General features: G+C 43.8%; 1 protein-coding gene across 2 annotated transcripts in view; it reads left to right on the top strand.

The window, feature by feature from the left end:
* WDR26 (WD repeat domain 26) overlaps positions 1–15,521 on the top strand; it is a 190,039-nt gene extending 174,518 nt beyond the window's left edge. For both annotated transcript variants that reach the window (XM_029593092.1, XM_029593093.1), the window contains 2 exons: positions 1,925–2,110; positions 12,264–15,521. In XM_029593092.1, coding sequence (XP_029448952.1) covers positions 1,925–2,110; positions 12,264–12,289 — 212 coding nt within the window. In that variant the 3' untranslated portion in view covers positions 12,290–15,521. The remainder of the gene's footprint in view (positions 1–1,924; positions 2,111–12,263) is intronic.
* The last annotated feature ends 9,201 nt before the right edge of the window (positions 15,522–24,722 follow it).

Consider the following 24,722-nt stretch of genomic DNA (forward strand, 5'->3'; position numbering starts at 1 on the left):
CTATAGCATAGTGCAGGAATAGGCAACTCCAGCCCTCTGGAGCCACAAACAGGTCTGGTTTTCAGAATATCCAGAGTGAATAAGCATGAGACACATTTGCATGCACTGCCTCACTTGTTTGCAAATATATTTCATGCATATTGATCATGGATGTCGTGAAACCTAGGGCTGGAGTTGCCCCTGGTATAATATGCTGGCAGAGTGATACGTGTGTGAGAACTTGAGGAGAGAAGAAAGATGGCCACCACTACTACAGCAGTGTATGACCCACAGACTTCCACAGAGGAATAGACCGGCAGGGCACTGTGCTTAGTCTACTCAGCATGCTGGGAGCTGTGTAAAATTAAGGGAAAGAAAATGTTCTTCCTACATAGTCTGCTGTAAATGTTGATCCGTGAATTCTAAGAGCAAAACGGATCAGTTCCTGCTCATACTGTGGAATATCGTGGAAGTGATCATTTTCTTGGTTAGTGTAGTGTTCTACTGCTTGCTCAGTCCAGTCTCTCAGTAGGAAAGGTCAGGCTGAATACCAGTATGTGCACAACAGAGAGGCGTGAAGTTGGTGAAAGAGAGTTAATAGGTAAGAGAGTGAGGAGAGCGAGACCTGATTGGGGGGGGGGGGGGGGGAGAAGCAGGGAAGACCATGGTAAGTGTGGAAGGCAGTCTCGGACATACCATGCCCCTGGCTTCAGCCTGCAATGAATGTCCAAGTCCCAGCAGAGTGATTTAGTGACTTTTTGGTTTGCTTTGTGTTTAAACTTTGTATCCTATTGGAAAGTCACCATCCTTGCTGCCAAGGCTGGTAGCACTTCTGCCTGCTTCAGGAGGCACAACCTTCTCCCTTAAGTTAGTGCAGCTTTTGCCAAGAAGCCTAAGCTGCTTATGATGTACCCGCCAGTAGCCATAGTTCTGGGATGAAGATGTGAGAACCTGAGAGCAGGGAGCAATAGGAGCTTGGAGTGGCAAGTACAGCAGATAAAGGCCTTCCTGGGGAGCCTGCCAGTGCTCTGCTAGGGATGTACTTGAGGACCATAGTGATAGTGGAACTGACAGTGACAGACCCTTAAGTGCCTAACGAGCACTAATAGTGTTGCATTCAGTTATTTAGTGGTCAGGGCCAATAATGAACCTATCCGAATTTTTAGGCTAGCATGCTTTAAATGGTTTATGATGAGCAGTTATTTCAGTGAACTACTAAAAGCTCTTTTATAGCTATAATTTTAAGACCTCATTTTGAGACCTTTTGTAGGCAAAAGTTGTGTGTGGGAGGGGAAAATAAATGTATTGCTGCTGGAAGTGTTGTTTTTCCCCATGCATTGCATTCTAGGAACTGCTTCACCTTCCCTGGCAGTTGACCGGCCTCTGCTGGGCCACATGAATAAGTCCGTTCTCAGAGTCCTGAGAGAGTTCTTATGTTACTGTGCATTCTCACTGGACAGCCACAGCTGAACCTTGCAATGCAACGGAGATATAGGCAAACTGAATTTGTCCTTGGTTTGGGTTCCTCCTGTTACAGGGGTGTGCAGCAGAGTTTGTTTTAGTGCTCACTGAAATGAAACAAATGTCAGCACATCCCCATTATATACAGGTCCCCCAGTTTGCCATAGACACTGCCACACTATTTGTCCTTTTGCCCTGGTTTATTTTGTACTGACCCAATAAAAGAAAGTTAGCTCTCTAAATCTATTAAAAATGTATTTAATCCCATACAGTATCATTTCTTTTAATTTTATGTAGATTCTCTTATCAGAATCCATCTTTCGTTAATCTGTTCCATCTGTGATTTGCCTTTTGAACACTGCTTTGCCTCTTGGCACCTCGGCTAAGTTTTTTTTAGTAGTGTCCTGAAAGTTTTAAACATTCCGACGCTTCATCATGCTTTTTGTTTTCCTTTCCTCTCTCCCTGGATTGCTGTCCCATGCAGACCATAAAGTGTACATCTGGCACAAGCGTAGCGAGCTGCCGATCGCAGAGCTCCCGGGGCACACGCGTACAGTGAACTGTGTGAGTTGGAACCCACAGATTCCATCGCTGATGGCCAGTGCCTCCGACGACGGCACTGTTAGAGTATGGGGACCAGCACCTTTCCTAGACAGCCAGGATTTTGAAGGTAACACAAAAGAAATGGGAGAGAATTGGTGGTTTTTCTCTAGGTTTAATGTTTCTTTAGCTTTTTGCTTTTCTGTATGTCGATCCTGTCAGCCTGCAGGTGGGGGGAGATAGGATACAGACCTTCAGACACCTGAGAGATTTTAATGATGCACGAACTTTGTACCTTTTCCATTGGAAAGGAAACAGTAGAAGTAGGGGTCATGCAATGAAACTCCAGGGGGGATGACGCAGAACAAATGTCAGGAAATATTTCGTCACAGAGAGGATGGAATGCCCCTCCAGAAGAGGTGGTGAGGACAAAAAACAGTAAATGAGTTCAAAAGGGCACAGGATAAACACTCTGGATCCCTGAATGCTAGGGGTTGGACATGAAGAAAAGGGTTATTGCCCTTAACAGAAGGCTGGGAGATTACTACCCTTAATCAGTCAGCCTTGATGCTTTTGATGCAGCTGTGACATTGCTCTCCGCCTTGACAATGGGGGCAAAAAGCGGAATTAGGTTCAGATGTCAGCCAGTTCTGGGCCCTGACTTTTAAGGTCCGGGGTACTGATACACATTAGGGGAAAAGCACAGAACAGTTTCTATGGCCAAAAGCAAAACATTTTGAAGCAGCATTGTCTGAATTATCAAGAAGGCAGCCTGCCCTGTAAAAATGTGGCTAGCAGTAATTTTGTTATGGGTTATGATAGCTGCTTGATTTTTATTGTAAATATTACTATCCTTACCCTAAGGCTTGGGGGTAACCTGCACAGAGTGGTAGTTACTGCCATAAGAAGCTTGCTGGGCAGGCTGGATGGACCATTTGGTCTTTCTGCTGTCATTACTAGGTTACTATATAACATGCTCATTTTAAAGTATTTAGGCGGATTAGCTTAAATTCAGGTCAGGAAAACGAGCGGAACATTTCCCTCTGTCTAGTAAGTGCTGAAAGGCGTCCCTTTCCCCATCAGCCCTGGGTATTCTAGTATTCCTAAATAGGATTGGGTTTGGTGCGGTCATGTTTCTAAAATGTATTTCAGCCCCCTTGTTTTGTCATGGCTGTACCAAGCTGTTTAAAATGAATGAGTGAGCGATTTGTTTTTATATGGCAGCTTTTTTTTTTTTTTATAAAGTAAAACCCAGAATTTGAAAAGCATATATTAATTTGCATTTTTAAACAAAAGCATATATTTGAGTGTTCTGCTGCTCCACCTCCAGTAGCTTTTCTGCATTTCTTCCTGAGAAGCTGAACATGGGCTCATGGGCCCCTGTTGCAGGATGCACACCCATAAAATACCTCAAGGAATGGGGATGCACTTTTTCAAATGTAAATGTTTGCATTTCTAGAAGTAAACAAAAAACGTTTTGTTTTTTTTAAAGTTAGACTGCTGCCCTCCTAATACTTGTAGACGTGGGGGCCCTAGCGGGGACCATAGATCCTTTATCTTAGGGGCCCTCCTGTGGATTTATCCCTGATAACCAACAGGAAAAAAAATATTCTGTTAGGGTGTACATTTTTACTTAAATAGCACTGTATAGCTGCAGAAGAATATTCATGTATATGTTGAAGTTCTGTTTTTTCCGCAGATAAGCAGGTTGAATTAGCCGTGATATCTGGGGAGCGTCCCTCCGGTCTTCTAGGTGGCAGAGCTCCAAAGAGCACACAGAGTTGAGCTCTGTGTGCCTGCCTGTGTACATCGCCACATGGCTCCCAGCCTGCCTCAGTCTCTTTCATCCCAAATGTTCCCAGTCTCCCTGTCGCTAAGAGGACGCTGTCGTCACGGTTTCCCAATGCATCGGGTTCTGTTACAGCAAGAGAGCGGAAACCTTGTCCACTGCACCAAAGGCCCATCAGGTCAGAGCTGTGGCAGCCTCCATGGTACACTTAAGCGAAGTGCCTATTCAGGACATATGAAAAGCTGCCACGTGGTCATCACTACACACCTTCACGACACATTACTGCCTGGACCAGCAAGCAGCCACAAATGCGGCAGTAGGTTGAGCCATTCTGCTGGCGGGAACAACAGAGGAGACTGTGCCCGCAAAGGTGTACCAGGTTGAGCACACACCCCCCCGCCCCCATGGAAGAACTGGAATGGACTACGCGTCACCTCCAGCACCAGGAAGTGCTCAACTTTTCAGCTTGGGACTCCCCAGATATCATGGCTAATTCAACCTGCTTATCTGCAGAAAAGAGCAAGTTTGCTTACCTGAAACGGTGTTTTCCATGGATAGCGGGGTGAATTAATCATGCTAATCCACCTACCCTCTCCGGATGGTGCAGTCGCAAACTCTGATAACAGACTGAGGCAGGCTGGGAGCCAGTGGTGAAGTACACAGGCAGGCACACAGAGCTCAACTCTATGTGCTCTTTGGAGCTCCGTCACCTAGAAGAGCGGAGGGACGTTCCCCAGACATCACGGCTAATTCACCCTGCTGTCCACAGAAAACACCATGAAGATCAGGAAAATTCTCCTGTTTTTAGGATAATTTTTGAATATTCATCTGCTTTCTCAACAGTTGAAAATGCATGTACTCTCCTTAGACCAGAGCTTCCCAAATCTTTCCTGGGTACCCCACAGCCAGCTGGGTTTTCAGAATATCCCCAACTACTGTGCTTTGATAAATTTGCATCATATGGAGACTCAGTATATGCAAATTTATATCAATGCAAATTTATATCAGTGCATATTCATTGTGGATATCCTGAAAACCCGACTGGCTGTGGAGTCCTGAGGACAGGTTTGGGGGACCCTGCCTTAGTCTGTTTTTCTAAAGCACTAGTACACTTTTCAAAGGACAGAGTTGGCCACACCTGTACTAGTGCTTTAGAAAAACAGACTAAGGCAGGGTTCCCCAAACCTGTCCTCGGGACCCCACAGCCAGTCGGGTTTTCAGAATATCCACAATGAACATGTAAGCGATTGATTTGCATGCACTTCCTCCATTGTCTGCAAATCTATGTTGTACATATTCATTATGGATATCCTGAATACCTGGCCTATTTGTGGCTCTTGCAGACTGGAGCTAGCTACCCCTGCATTAACAGTTGAGAAGATGGTTTGGTATTGGGCTGGGGGATGCCGAATTTCTCAGAACTCTGTTCCGGACTCCGTGTTTTGATAGCCTGCAGTGCCTGTGTACAGAACCCAGCCGTTCATAGACTAATTCATGAACTAACCAATTGAAACCCAGGCCAAGCAATGCTGTCCCCAAAATAACATGGCTTTCATTGTCCACTTTTGTTTTAGCTGCTGCTTTTAAAATAGAAGCACATTCCCTGGGAATGTAAATATAAACCTGATTTTGGGTTTTTTTTATTCTGCCGCCACCTCAACACATGGTCATAATTTATCAGCATTTTCAGACTGTTTTCTAAAATTCTGAAGCTCATCTTACACTTCAGATGTTGGCTGTAGCTTGATGCTTTTTTTTTTTTTTAAATAAAATGTGCCTTATATGTATAGTTTAATTTTTAAAAAATGAATTCAGCATATACTGGCTATGTGTTCAGTATGAATCCGTTCCCCCTTCAGCCTCAGAGCTATTGCTGAATGGACTGCATGACATCTGAGTACTAAACACCATGTATAGAACATCAGGACTGAACATTTCTGTAAATGTTTATAGATGCATCTTGGTGTCTGTGATAAATCATAGTGTAAAAATGTTTTTCCCATAGTTAAGCAGCTGAATTAGCCATTCTGTCTGGGTCGTCCTCCATGCCACTAGGTGGCGGAGCTCTCTAAGATCACCCAAAGTCTTTTGGTGAGGTGTCCCTCCCTGCATATATGCCGTGTCTCCTCGAGGCTCCTCAGTCCGTTTTTTCCCACGCAACTGAATGCACGTGGAGCTCTTCTCTCTGTGAGGAAAGAATAATTCTGTGGAAAAAACCTGACAGGAAACTTAAAAAAAAATTGACAAGGAAATAGTACACTTCACTTAACATGCCTAGACCAGGTTTTAAGTTTTGTGAATGTGGAAAAATCATGTCTGTGACACAGGCATCAATTTTGTTGTTTATGCCTAGGTCCTAGACATGACCAGGCTAACTGGGACTGTGGCCGCATGTCCCCACAGGCACAGTGCCAAAGAGCTGAGAAAATCGCCCGTTTAAGAGAGGAGGCATCGGGCTCGTATGCCCCTTCTGAAAATTCAGTTAAGTCGGCTCCGAGACCGAAGACAATCCCCAAAGCCCAAGGCCATCGAAGGGCTACATCTGCGGACCCTCCCAGTCCAAAGAGAAAAAAGAAATAAAAAATCCAGATGCAGGGCGCGGGAAATGCGCCGAAGACTCATTCTGCATCGAAAGCGTCGGTGCCTCGTTACGTCGAAACACCCCCGATGCATGAACGCGTCGTAGAAACACAGACGCATCGACGTGCCAAAGGAACATCGCACAGACGCATCTGCTCCACGCATCGACGCACTCGGGACATTGCATCGATGGCAAAGCAACATGGCGTGCAACTGTTACAACCGATGCAATCAGTCATAACACACAAGAAATATCCTACAGGCCACAAAAGGAGTCCTTCACCTTTAATACTAACCCTAGAAGGAAGTCATTCTCCCCCACAGAGATCAGACTTTTTTTTTTTTTCCTTTTACTTCTTCGGAAATTCTCTCCGTACTATCTATGACCTCGCATCATTGCGGAGATTCAGGTCTGCAAGAGCCACTTCACCCCAAAATGACCTACTCGCCCATGGATGTGGGCCGCCCAAAAGGTCCAGACACAGATATCCTCAAAGCAGATATATTGCTATTACATCATCAAACAAAGCCAAAATAGTCAACTTCAGCTTCTGATACTATCTCACAAATTACTAGCATCTTATCTCAATTTTTTTAATCCGTTGAAAAGCAAAATCAACTTATTCCTGCTGAACCAGAAGAGATGCCCTCGTCCCCTCAATCGGGACCAGCACCGAAAATGCTACCTAGAGCCCCTTCGCCTCTACCGATTGACTCTTCAACTTCATCCTCCTCTCCAGGATCATCAACTGGGTACCCGTCCGACCCGCAATAGTTACCACCGGAGCCAATCTCCCCACCAGAAGATCTCACATACTCACAATTTCTGGAAAAAGTGGGTCTCCGGTTGGGTGTGGAAACCAAAAAGATACCGGACCCCAGACAAGAGATGTTTGGTGTCCTTAAAATCTTTGATACTCCTGCTGAATCTACGGCACTCCCTTCACATCCTGTTTTGGAATCACTGCTGGAAAAGTCCTGGGACTCTCCATTTTCCACTACACTCACCTCGAGGAAAACTAATTTGAAATACAGTATGCGTGACTCACCTTTCTGCACTAACATACAACTACCACATGCTTCAGTGGTAGTAGAATCAGCCATGCAGAAAGCACGGAAAACCAGGCTGCACTCCAATAACCCACCAGGTTGTGACAATAAATCTCTAGACGATTTTGCTAAAAAAGCTTATCAGTCAGTTCTAAACGCCAAAATACAAAACCATCAGTTTTATGTGGCGCAGTATCTCTTTGAATGTTTGCATCTTTAAAACCTGTTCTTCAACAGGGATTGACTGATAACACCCCTCCACCTGAATTCCATGATATGGAAGAAGGCCTTCACCATCTCGTGCAATCAATTTATGAGGGATTTGAAACTTCTGCAAAAACAACGGCTAACGCCATTGCAACTCGGCGACTGGCATGGTTACGGGCAAGCGCCATACGTGATGACGTGCACGAAAAACTATTCACCAACCAACCTCATTCCCTTTGTGCAACAATTCTACAACTCCAAATGTCAAGGGAACCCCTTGATATGTGATTTGTGTGCTGTCGCTATTTATGGAACAACCACTCTGTGGCTGACCTAATTTAATAGCTCCCGTGTTTTATTCTTTAATTTTCTTATTCAACAAGTCTTCATATGCTATTTTTTCAATTTTTATTCAATTATCTGTGCTTTTGTTTTCCCAGCGCACAGTCTGACCCACCAATAACTTGTCATTATCTTTTCTTAAGTACTTATCTTGTTTTTAAGACGCTGATTGCTACCGCTACTTGTGGGTTCAGATCCGCCTGCCTGACAATGGCCATGTTTCAGCAACACTCTGCCTGCTTCAGGGACCACGGGAAAAACTCTATTGTGTCCGAAATTCGGGTCCACTGTTGAAAAAGCACATCATTTCTTTTAAAACATTTAAAATATAAGGATTAAATTCAATCTTAAATAGAAAACCTATATCCCACTTTTCAGGTATGTAGTACTTACTGTTCTCGCATGTCAAATCTTTAAAGTGAGCGGCGCCTTCATTTCCTGATCCGGCATCTCTCTCTACTCTGCTGTTTCTATAGCTCCCTCCTGGTATTGGGATGGAGTTGCCTCCATCCCGATACCAGAAGGGATTCTATTCACAATACTTCCTCATTCCCAAAAAATTGGGGGGACTCCACCCTATTCCAGACCTACGTTCCCTCAACAAATTCATAATGAAGGAGAAATTCAAAATTACTTCTCTCAAATCCATTCTTCCCTTCCTACAACCGGCAGACTGGATGTGCTCCATAGATCTGAAAGACGCATCCACCCATATACTAATGCATCCCAATTCTTGGACTTACCTCTGTTTTCAGGCGGACATGAGACATTTCCAGTACAAAGTTCTTCTGTTTGGTCTCTCCTGCACACCCAGAGTATTCACGAAATGTCTATCGGTAGTGGCGGCACACTTACGTTGACAGGGGATTCAAATATTTCCCTATCTCGATGACTGGCTATAAGAGGCCCCCAATCCAACCCTTCTACAGAACAATTTAGTTCAAACAATAAACTGCCTAGACAATCTAGGTCTTCTCATAAATTACGAAAAGTCATACCTTCAGCCAACACAAACACTAGACTTTATCGGGGCTTCTATAGACACCATTCAAGGCAGAGCTTTCCTGTCGCAACCTTAAGCATTAGCTCTCACCACACTGGCCCAACGTCTCTTACCAATTGCGAGAACTTCAGCCTGTTAGGTCTTAACCTTACTAGGTCACCTGGTAGCATGCATCTACGTGGTTCCACACACGAGACTACACATCCGTTGTCTACAATGGGGCCTAAAAACTCAATGGTCTCAATTCCTAAGTCCATTATCAATCCCTATAAAACTAACGACCAACATGAAAGTAGACATCCACTGGTGGCTAACCCCACCGGCATTGACAAGAGGGTTCACCACTCAGACCCCTACGACATCAACTGATTCTCACCACAGATGCCTCCCCCAAAGGCTGGGGAGCCCATCTTTCCGACCTACAAATTCAAGGACGCAATTGTCACACAAATCTAGAGTTAAGAGCTATCAAGAATCCCCTCTAGGCTTTCCAACATACCCTACTACACCACATCGTAATGATCCATACAGACAATCAAGTAGCAATGTTCTACATCAACAAACAAGGAGGGTCCGGTTCATGGAACCTTTGCAAAGAAGTGATACAGATTCTGAACTGGGCCCACTCCAAAGGAATCTCCTTACAAGCCATATATCTGCCCAGAATCCACAATTCTAGAGCAGACAAATTAAGCAGAATCTTTCACCCACACGAGTGGGAGTTCGATCAAAGTGTCGCTAATCTGCTCAGTATACCCCAGCACACACCAACTGATACAAGATGCTTTCCTCCTGGACTGGTCTCAGGACCTCCTTTATGTATTCCACTGATTTCACGCACAATTCAGAGGTGCATCAAGGACCGTTCGGATCTGATCCTCATTGCTCCAACATGGTTACGTCAACCGTGGTACAGCTACCTAGTTCAACTATCAATTTGCAAACAGATACCTCTAGGGAATGCCCCCACCCTCCTCATCCAACAACGAGGATCAATGCTCCATACACTACACGCATCACTGAATTTCACTGCATGGAGATTGAAAGGGTCAATTTCCAAAATCTGAACATTTCACCTCAACTGGAAGATATTTTAATCGCATTTAGGAAACCATCAACGCGACAAAACTACCAATGCAAATGGGCACATTATGTATCCTGGTGTTCCTCAATGAACGCAGACCCACTAACGTGTCCACCGGAACGTCTTCTAAGTTATGTCCATCTACTTTATACTCGGGGACTGGCCACTGCGATAGCAGCTTACCACACTCCTCTAAACGGGGAATCAATAGCCTGTCATACTCTTATTTCTTGCTTTATGAAGGGTGTCCTACATCTACGACCCCCCCCCCCCCCCCTTAAAGAAACCACCAGTGCCATGGGATGTCAATCCAGTTCTGGAAAAACTCATGTTACCACCTTTTGAACCAATGGACAGCTGCCATCTTAGATACCTATCCTTGAAAGTGCTATTTTTAGTCACCCTTACATCCGCAAGGTGAATCTGTGAACTTCAGGCACTGGTATACTACCCACCTTATCTTGAATTCTACCACGACAAGGTGACACTACGTACGCATACTAATTTCCTTCCAAAAGTGTTCTCCACCTTTCACTTAAATCAGACCATAACATTGCCAACTTTCCACCCCAAACTGCACGCAAATGACAGCGAGCGACGTCTCCATACATTGGACTGCAAACGTACACTTGCATATTACAAGAAACTGTCTACCAACAGACATTCACAACTTTTCCCCTCATTCAGTCCAAATGCTTCAGGACTTCCCATTTCCAAACAAACTTTATCATCCTGGATTTCTAACTGCATACATTTCTGCTACCAAAAACAATCTGAAACCTTATCCTCCATACTCAAAGCCCATCAAGTGCAAGCAATGGCTGCCTCCGTTGCTGTCACTGGCTGGTCCTGTGCTATGGAACACCATGCCACTCAAAATAAGGCTGCAGAGAAATTTGAAAATATTCAAAACTCATCTGAAAACCTGGCTCTTTAAACAAGCTTTTTATAAAGAGAAGGAGAAAAACAGTTGATTGATAAAGATGCACCAAGCAAGCAGTTGTTGTTTTTAACCTACAAATGCATATTAATGTTAAATTCAAACCGCCTAATAATTTCCTAACAAACAGGCTTAACTTAAACACATAGTTTATTGTACTAAAATGTTACTGTACTATGATGGCACATGTTTAAATTTGTAATCTATATCACTCATAATTTTAATTATCGTGCCTTTCTGTAAACCGTTGTGATGGTTATCTAACTTAACGACGGTATAGAAGAGTTTTTAAATAAATAAATAAAATAAATCTTCACAATGTATCTCAGATATCTGTAAAGCAGCCACATGGTCATCACTGCACACTTTCACATCTCATTATTGTTTAGACAGACAAAAGATGATGCAGAGATGGGGCAGATAATCCTAACCAAGAGCACTTCTACTTCAACTCACTTATAGGAACTGTTCGTCTATTATGTAGTATTGAGCATTCAATTACATATAAGTACTCACATAATCTACACTCTCAATAATTCAGCTGGGGACTCCCAGACAGCATGGCTAATTCAGCTGCTTATCTATGGGGAAAAAGGCAAGTTTGCTTACCGTAAATGGTGTTTTACGTAGATTAAAGATGAATTAGCCATGCTGACCCGCCCACCTCCCCGGACAGTTCGGCATTGCATTTCATCTTGCTTTGACACGGACTGAGGAGCCTCGAGGAGAAGCGGCTGGTATACAGGGAGGAACACATCACCAAAAGACTTTGGGTGATCTTAGAGAGCTCCGCCACCTAGTGGCATGGAGGACGTACCCAGACAGCATGGCTAATTCATCTATCTATGGAAAACACCGTTTATGGTAAGCAAATTTGCTTTTTTTGACTTGCCTGTGTGTTCTGCTGTATGCCTGTGCAGCAAAATGCAGTTTTAACTGGTAAAACAAGAGTATGAAGCTTGAAGAGTTAGTATGTGAGCATGCTGGAACTGATGTCCTTGGTTATTAACCATTTTGGAGGTTTGGAATGCAAAAAAAGTGTTATGCCTCATTCCATTGTCCTCATTAATTAGCTGTTTAAAATGCAGATCTGAACTGGCAGGCACACGACAGCTGGGTGCTTTTATACAGCAGGTTTTGTCAGTAGCTTTTCAAGATGTTGTGCAGTCTTCTCTTGCTGATGTCTACTTGAACATAGTGGTTGCTGAAGTGTTTTGATTGTGTAGTCTATGAAATCACTCTTCTGCATATTAAGTCTCTTTAAACATGTCTTCTTTTTCTCTCACAGAAGAATGCAGTAGCATGGATAGTTGATGGCACACCTGGAGCGGACGGCTTCTGTTTAACTTAAAATTAGTCGTATTTTAAATGGCTTGGGATTTGGTGCAAACAGACATGATTGATAGCTGGACATTCATGCTCGTCATGGAAAAAAAGAAAATGAAAAAAAAAAAAAGAAAAATGAAAAAAAAAAAAAAAAAAAGAACCACCATTTCTGAAGCCCGGTCAGGGCCAAAACATTTACCACCTTGCTTCATAGTAAACAGTTGAGATGAAGCACGTCGTTAGAACGTTGTTGGACACCATGTTGAATTATCTCCCATTGGTTGTGAAGAACTGTGCTACATTCAGGCTATCCATTGAACTCCATATATATATTTTTTCCCTACTGCCTTTTCGGTTGGCAGGCTATCTACCATTCTTGTTGCTCTTCTGTGTAATGGAGTTTAAATGCTTGTTTGGAGAAAAAAATTTATTTAAGAGTTTAGAAGGCCTGATAGAGTGCTTTAGTCTGAAGAGTACACATCTGATAGGAAAGTTCTTGTTTCTCTCCATCTCTCTGCCTTATTCAGCAGGAGATCTTTGCAGCTTGGTTCATGGATTCTAGCCTGGCCCTTATTTTATTTTTTATTTGTTTGCAGAGTATATAGATCTGAGTTAAAAACGGTGAACTGTGTCCAAAAACGAAAAAAGCACTTTTCAATATCACATTTGACAAATTTTTGTACTTTTCACAAGAGCTAGTTACACCCCCTTATAAAGGGTTAACGGCACAATTTTTTTTAATTCGGTATTCAAGTGATTAGTGATTTCATGTATATACATGTAAAAAAAAAAAAAAAAAACCTTCCTGCAGAGTTCAGGTGCACCACAAGAAGGAGCCCCTCATAGTGCAGTTGGGAGAAGCGCACAGATGCAGGCCAATTCAGAATTTTGTTTTCCGCTTCTGAAAAGTAATTTCACAGTCTTTCTTGCTGTAAAAAAAAACAAACAAACTGAGAAACACAGTTGTCAACTATACCATAAATAGTCATTCAGGAATTCACAGTATCTTCAGTGTTGGAGTTTCAGCAATTTCCAAAGTCTAGGGGTTTTTTGAGGGGAAGGAGACTCCTCCCCTTCTCATAGAATTTTCCACTTTTTCTTTTTTTTTAATGCTAGCAGACATTCAGAGCAACAGGGCTGCCAGTATCAAGTTTTTTGTTTTGGTTTGCCAGGGTTTATTAATGTATTTTAAAGAATTCCTGCACATGTTGTGGTCCCTGCAAAGTAACGGGCACAGAGCATCATGTTGGTCTCGGCTGGGACTTGGCTGCTTGCTAGCTAGCCAGAAACAGCATTGCAGGGACAAGCTTAGAGAATGCATGTATAAGACAGCCTGTGCAGCTCCGTTTGTGTATTGTGAGACTGGACACTTGCAGAGTTTTCAGGTCTCCTGCATGGGCCCTGAACACTGAAGGCCTGATTCGGACCACCTCTGCAGCCACGTTTCCTGGATTTGCCCAGCAGATGTGGCAGAGTGAAATGTGGGCCTAGGGGCTGGAGTCCTTGCTATCACTGGGATCTGCTTAGCAGTGCTTTTGCTTGTCGTCTGATCAGACCTGGACCAGGCTTATGAGTCATCAGAACATACATTCTGAGTTAGTGGGAATAAGGGTAGTGTGGGTGGGAAGGGCTTTTTTAATGTTTCTATACTGGATCTTTTTCAAGTTGGTGCTGTGGATAGCCTAATTTTAAGAATGATGCCTCTTATCTTCTTTGTATAATTTTTCTGTGCTTTATTTTCAAAAGAATAAATTGGCCTTAAAATACAAAATAGATTCTTCCGAGGTTTACAAGAAATGGGAGATTGATATATTGTGGTCAGTAAGTTATTTTACCATGGCACATACGCACAGTCTGAAAGAATGGATGCCCTTTTTAACTTTGTGCTTTTGAGGTTTATATTGCCTGACTAGATGCATCAGAGCCACACATTTTGGAGACCCAAGTTGAAGTGGAGCTATATATTTCATACCTTCTCTTAAATTTACTAAGAATGCTCATACAGAGATTTGAATAAAGGCTCACGTTAGCAACTGCACAAATTTGTATCCTAGCTGTTCCTTCAGTTTTTACCTCCATACATTTTATTATTTTAAGTGCTAGTCTGTACCATAAACAATGTGTCCTCATTTGTATGTTTGCACCCATAGTGAAAACCAATGGCAGCTGCTTTGAGGCTTTGGCACTGCCACTGTTTTAAGGTTCATTTGCTATTTTCTATCACCATTGCTCGCCTTCTCTCCCACCTCCCTTAATCAAGGAATATTTCTGTGAACTTGGAAAAGGGGTCCTCCAAAAAAAATAGACCAAGAGTAAGTCATTTGTGGAATTAACAAATAACATGTTTTTGAAACCCTACAGATCTTAGTCAGATATGGGTTAGTACAGCTATGCAATAAGACGATCTGTAGTGGCTGGGTCTTTGTTAGTTTTTTGGGTTTTGTTTTTTTTTAGGCAGAAAATCAGGTTCCCTGTTACAGAACCTTTGACCACCTTCTCATTTATTTTACTTTGGCTGGACAGGGAACCTTGCAGCAGAACTCGGTTAATGTGCACATGTTGCCTACGCCTGGGCACCAAGCCTGCTGGGCCAGTCCTCAAGCTATTCCAGAATCTTTAGTAAGTGGGAGAGCAGCAGCCTGAAAACCTTCCCCCCTGCAATGCCGCCAAACTGTGTAACCAAAAGTGCAGACAGCTTTTCACCGAGGGGAAGCGCATGACTGAGCTTTACCTGCAAAATATCAACTATCTGGGCTTTCAACTTCTGTAGTTTTGACATCTCAAGACCTGGAGCCAAGTACAAGAGACCTCAGAAGAGGTCATATCTATTAAAGCACTGTTGTAAAGGACTGCTCTGAAATTTTACAAAGCAATAGATGAACTCTGCAGTCGCTTGCCTTGTGTAAGGCTGTAATTTAAAAAAAAATGGTGGCTCTTCTAACAGGCTTTTAATATATAGATATAGATATATATTTTTAATGTAGTACTGGGCTAGTTGGAACCTGGCTTCTGATCTAATGTGGGCATGAAACGTCCGTGGTGACATTGCGATGGCACCGTATTCTGCAGTGAAGCATTCCTGTAGTGACGTGGCTGTGGCTTCGTGTCTGGAACCACATTTCTGTGGGGACAGAAGCAGCCAGTTCCAGCTGTTGCAGTACTATCGAAATCCACAACCACCATGCTGAAAAATACAAAAAAAAAAAAGGGAGAGCCAAAATCACAGCCTTTTGAAGGTAAGGGATTATAGGATCCATTTATGGCAATATTGTTAACCACAAAATTGTGGTGTGATCCCTCCCCCTTTCAGTCTGTAACATTCTTTCTCTGCTTGGTGGTGAAGTGGGAAGTCCTCGGTAACTTGCATTTTACTGGAGCATGGCAGTCTTGCGTGGATGGTGGTGCAGGTTTTTGTGATATAAGATGAGCTATCAGTTATCTGGATGTTATCACACACCATTGAGGTAAGTAGTGTTAAGAGGGTGGTGTAAACAGAAGCAGGACATGACAAACCTTGAGAGCGTTCAGGATTGGGTTTTGCAGCACAAACATGGAATGGCTTCATGTCCTGTTCCAGCTGCCTTGAGGAATATAAATATTTACAATCTATACAGACACAATTTCTAACGGTTTTGCCAGTACTCACTTTTATTTTTTTTTATAGGTCGGTCACTTATTTAAAAAATATATATTTAAAATAAGTGAAAAGGAAGTGTTGACAAAACCGTTAGAAATTGGATTTGTGTGGTCACCAGTCCGGTGCCTGATTGCCATCTACTTCACTTGGGACAGGACTTTGAATACTGGGCAGTTCAGAGAATACCAGGCCTGTGAATCAAGATGGTTGATCTGTTTGCCAGCAAAGTTCCCAGGTCCTCTCTCTTCAGCCGGTGGGTTGAATGGCGCTTGGGCGCAGGGGGGTTAGTATAAAGTGTCTCTAGCCTTGGAAGATTCTTTCAAGCAGCAGCGCTTTCTGCAGACATTCCTAAAATCTTTTTCCGGACACTTGCAAGATCTCCCCCTCCCCCTCCCCCTCCGCACATGCGCGCGCATTTCCTTTTCTTGGTGAATCCTGCCAAGGTCTGTTTTCTGTTGCAGTCGCCATGCCCCCTAACCTTGTTTATTTCTTAGGCTCCTGAGTTCCATGGTGCGAAAAGAGGCACAGCTACAAAGTAGAAAAAAAAAATTGGATTCTCCATCTCAAAATTATTTTTCCTGTTTCCTTTTTTTTTGGTTCTCTCAAAATTCTGAGCAAAAGTGATAGCTTGCCAGGATGTACTTAGCCAACAAGTGGAATATTATTATAGGTCTCACTCAGCTCGCCAAACACGAATGAGTAGAAGGCACTGCTGCTTTATGCTCAGCAGAATCTGCTGCAGTGTGCTTTGCCCACACCTGGAGATAGATTATAGATATCTATATAATAATGCATATGTCATGTAAATGAAGGGTGTGGGGGAGGGGGGAAGCGAGTACCTTTACAGCAGATGAATGGCACTGTCATTAACTGAGCCAACCATTTTTCAGCAGCTTCTCTTGCTCTTCAGAACACCACATATAAATATATATATTAATGTTATATATATATATATATATATATAAACAAACATTTCTGGAACTGCTGAAACAGTGGGATGTGAATCTGATTGTTCAGGAAAGTGTTTTCCCACAAGATCATTTCTCCACATTACAGTAGAAACATTCTGCATCAAAATGTTTGACATGACAGCAATTTGTACGGCAGGAAAAAGACGTTTAGCAGTTTGCCGTTTAGAACTTCAGACCAGGTAAACTTTTTTTTTGAAAGTAGCCTCTTGCTTGCCAAAATCCAAACCAGTTCCTTTTATGCTAATCCGAGGAATATGAAGTCCATAAAATGAGCTTGGGCAAAGGAGTCTTTCTCCCATTATATGTGCGAGATGTGCGCAGTCATGGAACCAGCTTTTCATGGGCACCTGTCCTGTTTTCCTGAATACTTAAGCCATGTAGTATAGGTGAAGTGCCCACTATGACTCCAAGACATACGCATAATTTGAGTATATTTTTGTAATCTTAAAATATAAAAGTGCCCCATCCTCCTCATCCTGTTCCCCTTCCCTGAGTCCTTTTTTTACATTTTTTTTTTCTTTTGGGATAAATGTTAGATTTGGAACTTTTTTTTTTAGTTTGTTTTTTTTTTTAGGCAGAGATGGTGGGAAAAAACATTGTTGCTGGGCTGCTTGAAAAACTAATGGATCCCCAAAGCATGTGTGTATTTGACGAACCAAGCTGTAGAGATCAAGATAAGAATGTCACTGTTGATCTCAATTTCTAAATTGTCAAGATTTTGTATGGAGTTGTGGTGGAACTAGTTAACACTTAGAGCTTTTGGTATGTAATGACTATTTGCTATGGACTGATATTAAATGTTTCAAAGGATTGCGTTCTTAAAATTTCTGGATTTTTGTTACTCTTTCAGACTATATTAAGTAGTTAAAATTTCTTTGCGATGATATTGCATTAAAACTTAAGATAACTTTGGGTCTCTTTGATATTTATTTTCACTTTGTTTTCTAATTATTTACGGAACACCCTTTGTTAACTTTTTTTTTTATTTTATAACTAGTATTTTAAACATATCTAAAAAAAAAAACTTTTGTTTATTTGGAATTGCATTAACCTTTTTTGTTTTACTGGGGTTTTTAAAAAAATAAAAATAAAAAAAACACTTTTTTCCATGTCGGGTGCACAGCACTTAACAGACTCGTTTGTATTCCCTTTCTTTTGATTCAATAAACAGAATGAATAACTGGATTGAACCGTTCTTGGTCTCTTAACCTTCCATCATATGCCTTGTTTGATGTCCAGTTCATCACAATCACTTTTGCTTCTTCATTGTATTAAAATAAACCAAAAACAGACATTGGACCTAAAATGCACTGGTGCAGCTGTTTTTCAGGAATGAATGCAGCAGTTTTTGAGATTTCTAGTGGTTTTATATCTCCAGCACCTACTCCGGCCCAGCAGAAGTATCTCCTGTGTACTTGGTGTGAACAGAGTCTCTCTCATGGGTCTGTCTCCCGATGTTTGTTTTGTACATGTATATAATTATTTGGCTGAAGCAAAACAATACCACTATACATCAGCATCTATACACAGTGGTAACCACAAAAAATAAACAAATGCATCAAATATTAAATTAGACAATTTAAATATTTAATATGTAAATATATTTTGTTAAATACATTTGCAAACTACAAATATTCAAAACAAAAATGTCCTAACCTGTAGCCAGATGAACTCAGGACCAATGGGTATTGTGCTCTCCTGATAGCAGATGGGAGACAGTCGGATTTCAAAGCTGACGTCAGCCTACATATACCCGTGCAGCATGCTTAGTTCTTCAGTATTTCTCAGTCTCCATAGCAGATGCGGACACTATCCAAAAAAGGAATAGTGTAACTTTTACAAAAAGGAAGAAAAAAAATGTACCTGTTAAGAAGAGAGTCCTGCTTCTCCTGCAGTGAAACCTAACGGTCCCTCCCACAGTCGAGACTTTCCTGAGGTGACTCCGATATCCCTCAGAGGTGAGCCTTGGTCCGACTGCCGATTCCCGGAGTGGACTTATCCCCCAGGGTGGCTGAAAGGCAGCAGGTGCAGATTTGAGCGCGGCAGTGAAGGTATTCCCCTCTCCCCCGCAGCTGGAGACCGCCCGGCACGCAACCGGTAAGCGCCGAGACCAGGTACGTTTTTACTTTTAAGTCTCCAAGGCTCGAATAGCCGTACCGATCTTCCAATGAGGTTTAAAATCGGGTTAGCCCTAATTCGGTGCAAGGATCCTCACACATGGAGACCCCCCTCCCCCCCCCGTGGGGGGTCATCGGTGCCATTCCCCCCCCCCCCCCCCCCCCCCCCCCGCCCTCGACCGACGCTACGTGCGGGGCAGGCCGGAGGCCCTAGGCACCTAACTTGAGCGTGCCAATAAGGGCACACACTTAACCGCACACAACTAGGCCGCACGCACAACTGCACGCATAACTGTCGTGCGCACAAAATCCGTTGCCTGTGCGCATAACCAAGCATGGACGAGTTTTTTAAGCCCTACACGCGCACAATGGCACTGCCTTCCAAGAAAGCCAAGGGACCCTTCCTTTGCCCAGCCTGCCACTTAAGAGCCGCGCAGCCTGAATTAGAATCCCTCCTGTGCCTACAGTGTGAGCAGACCCAGGGAGAACCAAAACAAGACCTACAGCCAGGAGAGGGATCCGGAACCACTGAGGATGGCACCCCAGACCTAAGTATTTCCAACTCTGCGCCCCCACAGGAAAGTACCTCCGGGGCTCCCACTACAATCCCTCCTGGGATCAACATGGACCCAGGAACCTTCTAGGTGAAATTTTTTAAAGGGCTGCAAAACCTTTTTCCAGGCACAAACCAGCCCCTGCTACCCACCTAACTCAAACCCTGCCGGAAGCCCTTCCCGGCCCCTCCCAAGTTCCTCGAGACATGCCTCTCCTAACCAAGAGCATCCCTGATGAGGACCCAGACACCTCAGATGAGGAAACTGACTCCCTGGAAGAAGGAGATTATGGAGAAAGTAGGAAAATTATGGAGAAAGTAGTGAATGCCCAGCTCACAGACTTCCTGGAAGAATACAATACCCTTCACCCCTCTCAATTTGGCTTTCGCAAAGCTCGCAACACCAAAAGCCTCCTTCTCACACTCTGACATCATACTCAAGGGCATGGACCACGGTCAATCATACATCCTTGCCCTCCTTGACATCTCGGCGGCCTTCGACACAGTCAACCATAATATCCTCCTCACTCGCCTTTCTGAGATCGGTATCTCAGGCACAGCACTTCAATGGTTCTCTTCCTACCTCAACAATAGAGACTATACCATAAGAATAGCTAACTGTGAATCCTCACATATTCCCCTCACCCAGCCGTATCTCAGGGCTCTTCCCTCTCCTCAACGCTCTTCAATATTTACCTTCTACCCCTCTGCTACCTCCTCTCTGACCTTGGCCTAAAGTTTTTTTCTGTATGCTGACGACGTTCAAATCCTCATCCCTATCCAAGAATCCTTCCCCAAAATCCTACATTTCTGGGAATCATGACTTGCTTCAATCAATACACTTCTCTCCAACCTACATCTCACCCTAAGTGCAACAAAAACGGAAATACTATCTCTAATCCCATAGTCCGCACGCTCCCAGTATTAAGCAGCTCTTCCCCTCACATAGATGCACCCACCTGCAGTGTGAGAGATCTCGGTGTCTCTCTTGACCAACAACTAAATTTCAAACATAACACCATAAAAGGAGGCTTTTACAAACTCCACATCCTCAAAAAAACTTAAACCACTACTACATACCCAAGACTTCCGCACAGTCCTACAGACTACTATACTATCTAAACTGGATTATTGCAACTCCTTACTTCTGGGCCTCCCCTTCTCAATGATCAAACCTATGCAAATGTTGCAAAATGCATGGCTAGAATTCTTACAAATACCCGTAAAGCCGACCACATTACCCCTATCCTAAAGGACCTTCATTGGTTACCTATCTCCTCCCGCATAAGATACAAAACCCTCACCATTCTCCACAATCTACTTTACAACCACAATCACTCCTGGCTTGAGAATGCACCACATTTCCGCTCATCCAGCTGTCCATCCAGATCCAACCTTGCAGGAACCCTCTACACTCCCACCCTCAAAACTGCACACCTTACTTTCACCAGAGAAAGAACCTTCTCCATTGCCGGTCCCTCCCTCTGGAATACCTTGCCCACTGATCTCCGCTTAGAACCTTGTCTGCGCAAATTTAAAAAAGGAATCAAGACATGGCTCTTTAAAATGGCCTACCCAAACGTGGTCCAAACATAGCTCAGACCCTAATTACTTTGATACCTCCCTCCAGGACTTCTCTTCTCTGTCTTCCTCATAATGTATAACATAAGATGTATAAATTTATTTTACCCTTTGTCTCCCCCATTTACTGCCACTCATTTCACTCGACCCCACCCTGGATCCCAGCTGTTGTCCCCAGTCATTTATTTATTTATTTAACATTTTTTATATACCGAAATTCATGTAGCAATGTTACATATCAATTCGGTTTACATTATAACATTAACATGCATGTAAGAATGCGGTTACATCGAACAGGGAGATAAACTTGGAACAAGTAACTGGGGAATAAATTGCAACGAATAAATAAAATAATGCGAGTTCTACTGCGAAATTAAGACTAACCTGGCTAAATATCTAGGTGCTTATTGGATTCAATAGTCACGATATATGGAGCACCTGATTGGATAGATAAGGCGGCGATTATTGGCATAGATTAAAAGCTTGTTCGAATAGCCAAGTTTTGAGTCTCTTTTTAAATGTGATTGCTTCCCATATGTATCCCTCCTCAATAACATGTATAATTATTACCTGTATAACATGTATTTTATATTTCATGGATTTCATGGATATCCATGTTTCCCTCATGTATTGCATGTATTTCATGTATCCTTCATTATAACATGTACATATTTTGTTTTATTGTTCTTTATCATGTATATATCATATACTTCTCCAGCTCTCAGTTCTGTTCCTAGCAATTTCTCACCTTTCCCCTTTCCATTCTTGCTGCTGCTCTTTCTCCTCTCTTCTCCGCTGCTCCCGCTCCCTCCTCCTGTTAATTTATTTCTTCTCTTGTTGAACAGTTACAATGTAAACAGGCATGATGTACCCACGAATGTTGGTATAAAAAAGTTAAAGAGAAATTTCCCCCACGGATGGAGCCATACCAGACCATGCTCCGATTCTTCCACAAGGACGAATTACCAGCCCTCGTGTCCAAGACTATGAAGACACTGGGTCTTCCAGGCACGGAGCCCATATCTGAACCAAAGAAGAACCCCATCTTGGTGTACCTCCATAAGACCACCTGCTACTTTCCTATGTTGGAGCCCATCAAGGAACTGATTGACCTGGAATGGAATGCTCCAGAGGCCAATTTCAAAGGGGGGAGGGCCCTAGAAGCCCTATACCTGCTGGAACCCACGGCTAAGGAACGCCTACGTTTCCCTAAAGTGGACGCTATGATCTGTGCAATCTCAAAATGCACTACAATCCCTGTGGAGGGAGGAGCGGCACTGAAGGACACCCAGGACAGAAGGCTGGAAGCCATCCTTAAGCAGTCCTTTGATGTACCAGCAATGACGCTACAAATTGCTTCCTGCTGTGCTTTGGTGGCACGTTCCTGTTTGATCCTCTCCAGAGAAGCAACCATGCCCGGAGAAGCGATGGAACCTGCGGTTTCCTTTCTCACCGATGCTACCGCAGACCTCGTGCGCACCTTAGCCAGGGGTGTCACCGCCGCAGTGGCGGCCAGAAGACACTTATGGCTCTGAAATTGGTCGGCTGACGCGACTTCCAAAGCGAACCTCACAAAAATGCCTTTTAAAGGATCTCTTCTGTTCAGGAGCGAACTGGAGAAGTTAGCCAACAAATAGGGCGATTCCCCAGTACCCCGATTACCTGAAGACAGGAACAAAAGAACATAGCGTTTCTCCCCCAGAAGAACCAAGGGTAGAGGATCACAGCATTTTAAACCTTACAGGAACACACAGTCCCAGGCACCTCATCCTTCAGGAAGTTCTCATTCCTTTCAGAACAAGCACATTGAGAGGAACAGGCTCAGGGGCAGGCTCAGGCCGTACTCCACTGTAAGAAGACATAGGGGCAGACTTGCCCTCTTCTACCAAAGATGGGTTGAGATAACATCAGACAAGTGGATCCTAACTATCATTCGAGAGGGATACTCTCTGGAATTCCAAAGCTTCCCCCCAGACAAATTTATGAGATCACCTTGCCACTCCCATGCCAAGAGACTGGCAGTGGAAACCACACTAGCAAGACTACTCGGCCTGAAGGCAATAGCTCCGGTGCCCTTGCTTCAACAAAATACTGGCCACTATTCCATTTATTTTATTGTTCCCAAGAAAGAAGGAACATTTCGCCCCATCCTGGACCTCAAGTTCATCAACAGTTACCTGAAGGTACCACACTTCCGCATGGAAACCCTACGCTCCATTATGGCGGTACAACCAGGAGAATTCTTAACCTCCCTGGACCTATCTGAAGCCTACCTTCACATCCCGGTCCATCAGGACCACCAGCATTTCCTATGCTTTGCGATACTGGGCCATCATCAATTCCGAGCACTACCCTTCGACCTAGCTACCGCTCCCAGAACCTTCACCAAAATTATGGTGGTATTGGCGGCAGCACTGAGGAAAGGAGGAGTCCTGGTACATCCTTATTTGGATGATTAGCTGATCAGGGCAAAGTCTCTGGAGGAGAGTCACCACGTGACCACCAGAGTCAGGAACCTACTACAAAAACTCGGGTGGGTCGTGAACAGAGCCAAGAGCTGTCTACAGCCCTCCCAGTCACTAGAATACCTGGGAGTCTGCTTCGATAACCAAACAGACCAAGGTCTACCTTCCCCCTCCAAGGAGAAGGAAGCTGATGGGTCAATTACAAAAACTGTTGACCTCAGTTCGCCCCAAGGTATGGGACTACCTTCAAGTCCTCGGCCTCATGACATCAACTCTGGAAGTTGTTCCATGGGCAAGGGCTCATATGAGACCGCTACAATGTTCCCTACTGTCATGATGGAACCCAGCATCCCAGAAGTACTCAATTCACCTCCAGCTACTGACAGGTTCGGGATCAGCTTCGCTGGTGGTTACAGGAAGAAAACCTAGGCAGAGGCGTAAACCTATCCCCACCGAATTGGATCTTGCTCACCACAGATGTGAGCCTACAAGGGTGGGGAGCCCACTGTCAGGAACTGATGGCCCAGGGACAGTGAAACAAGGAAAAAGCGGGATGGAACATAAACCCCCTGGAAGCTCGAGCAGCCAGACTAGCCTGCCTATGATTCAGCCACAGACTCCGAGGTGAGTCCATCAGTCATGTCGGACAAAGCAACAACCGTTGCCTACATCAACCGCCAGGGAGGAACCAAGAGCCAGCAGGTGTCTCTAGAAATACACCCTCTCATGGAGTGGGCAGAAATAAACCTGCAAGGGATATCTGCTTCCCACATCATGGGAAAAGACATCTCAGCGGACTACCTCAGCAGAGAGAGCCTAGACCCAGGAGAATGGTCACAGGCGGACACAGCCTTCCAACTGATAGTAAATCGATGGGGCACCCCAGCCATGGACCTACTAGCAACTCATTGCAATGCCCAAGTCCCCAGATTCTTCAGCTGCAGACAAGAACCACAATCTCAGGGAATCGACGCTACCGGCCAGATGCTTTCCCACCCTGGCCACTACTGGGCAGCGTCATCCACAATATCTAGTCCTCTGTGGTGCTCTTTCTACAAGTCGCCCCAGATTGGCCAAGAAGACCATGGTATGTGGAC

The sequence above is a fragment of the Rhinatrema bivittatum genome, chromosome 3 (assembly GCF_901001135.1).
Source record: "Rhinatrema bivittatum chromosome 3, aRhiBiv1.1, whole genome shotgun sequence".
NCBI lineage: Eukaryota > Metazoa > Chordata > Amphibia > Gymnophiona > Rhinatrematidae > Rhinatrema > Rhinatrema bivittatum.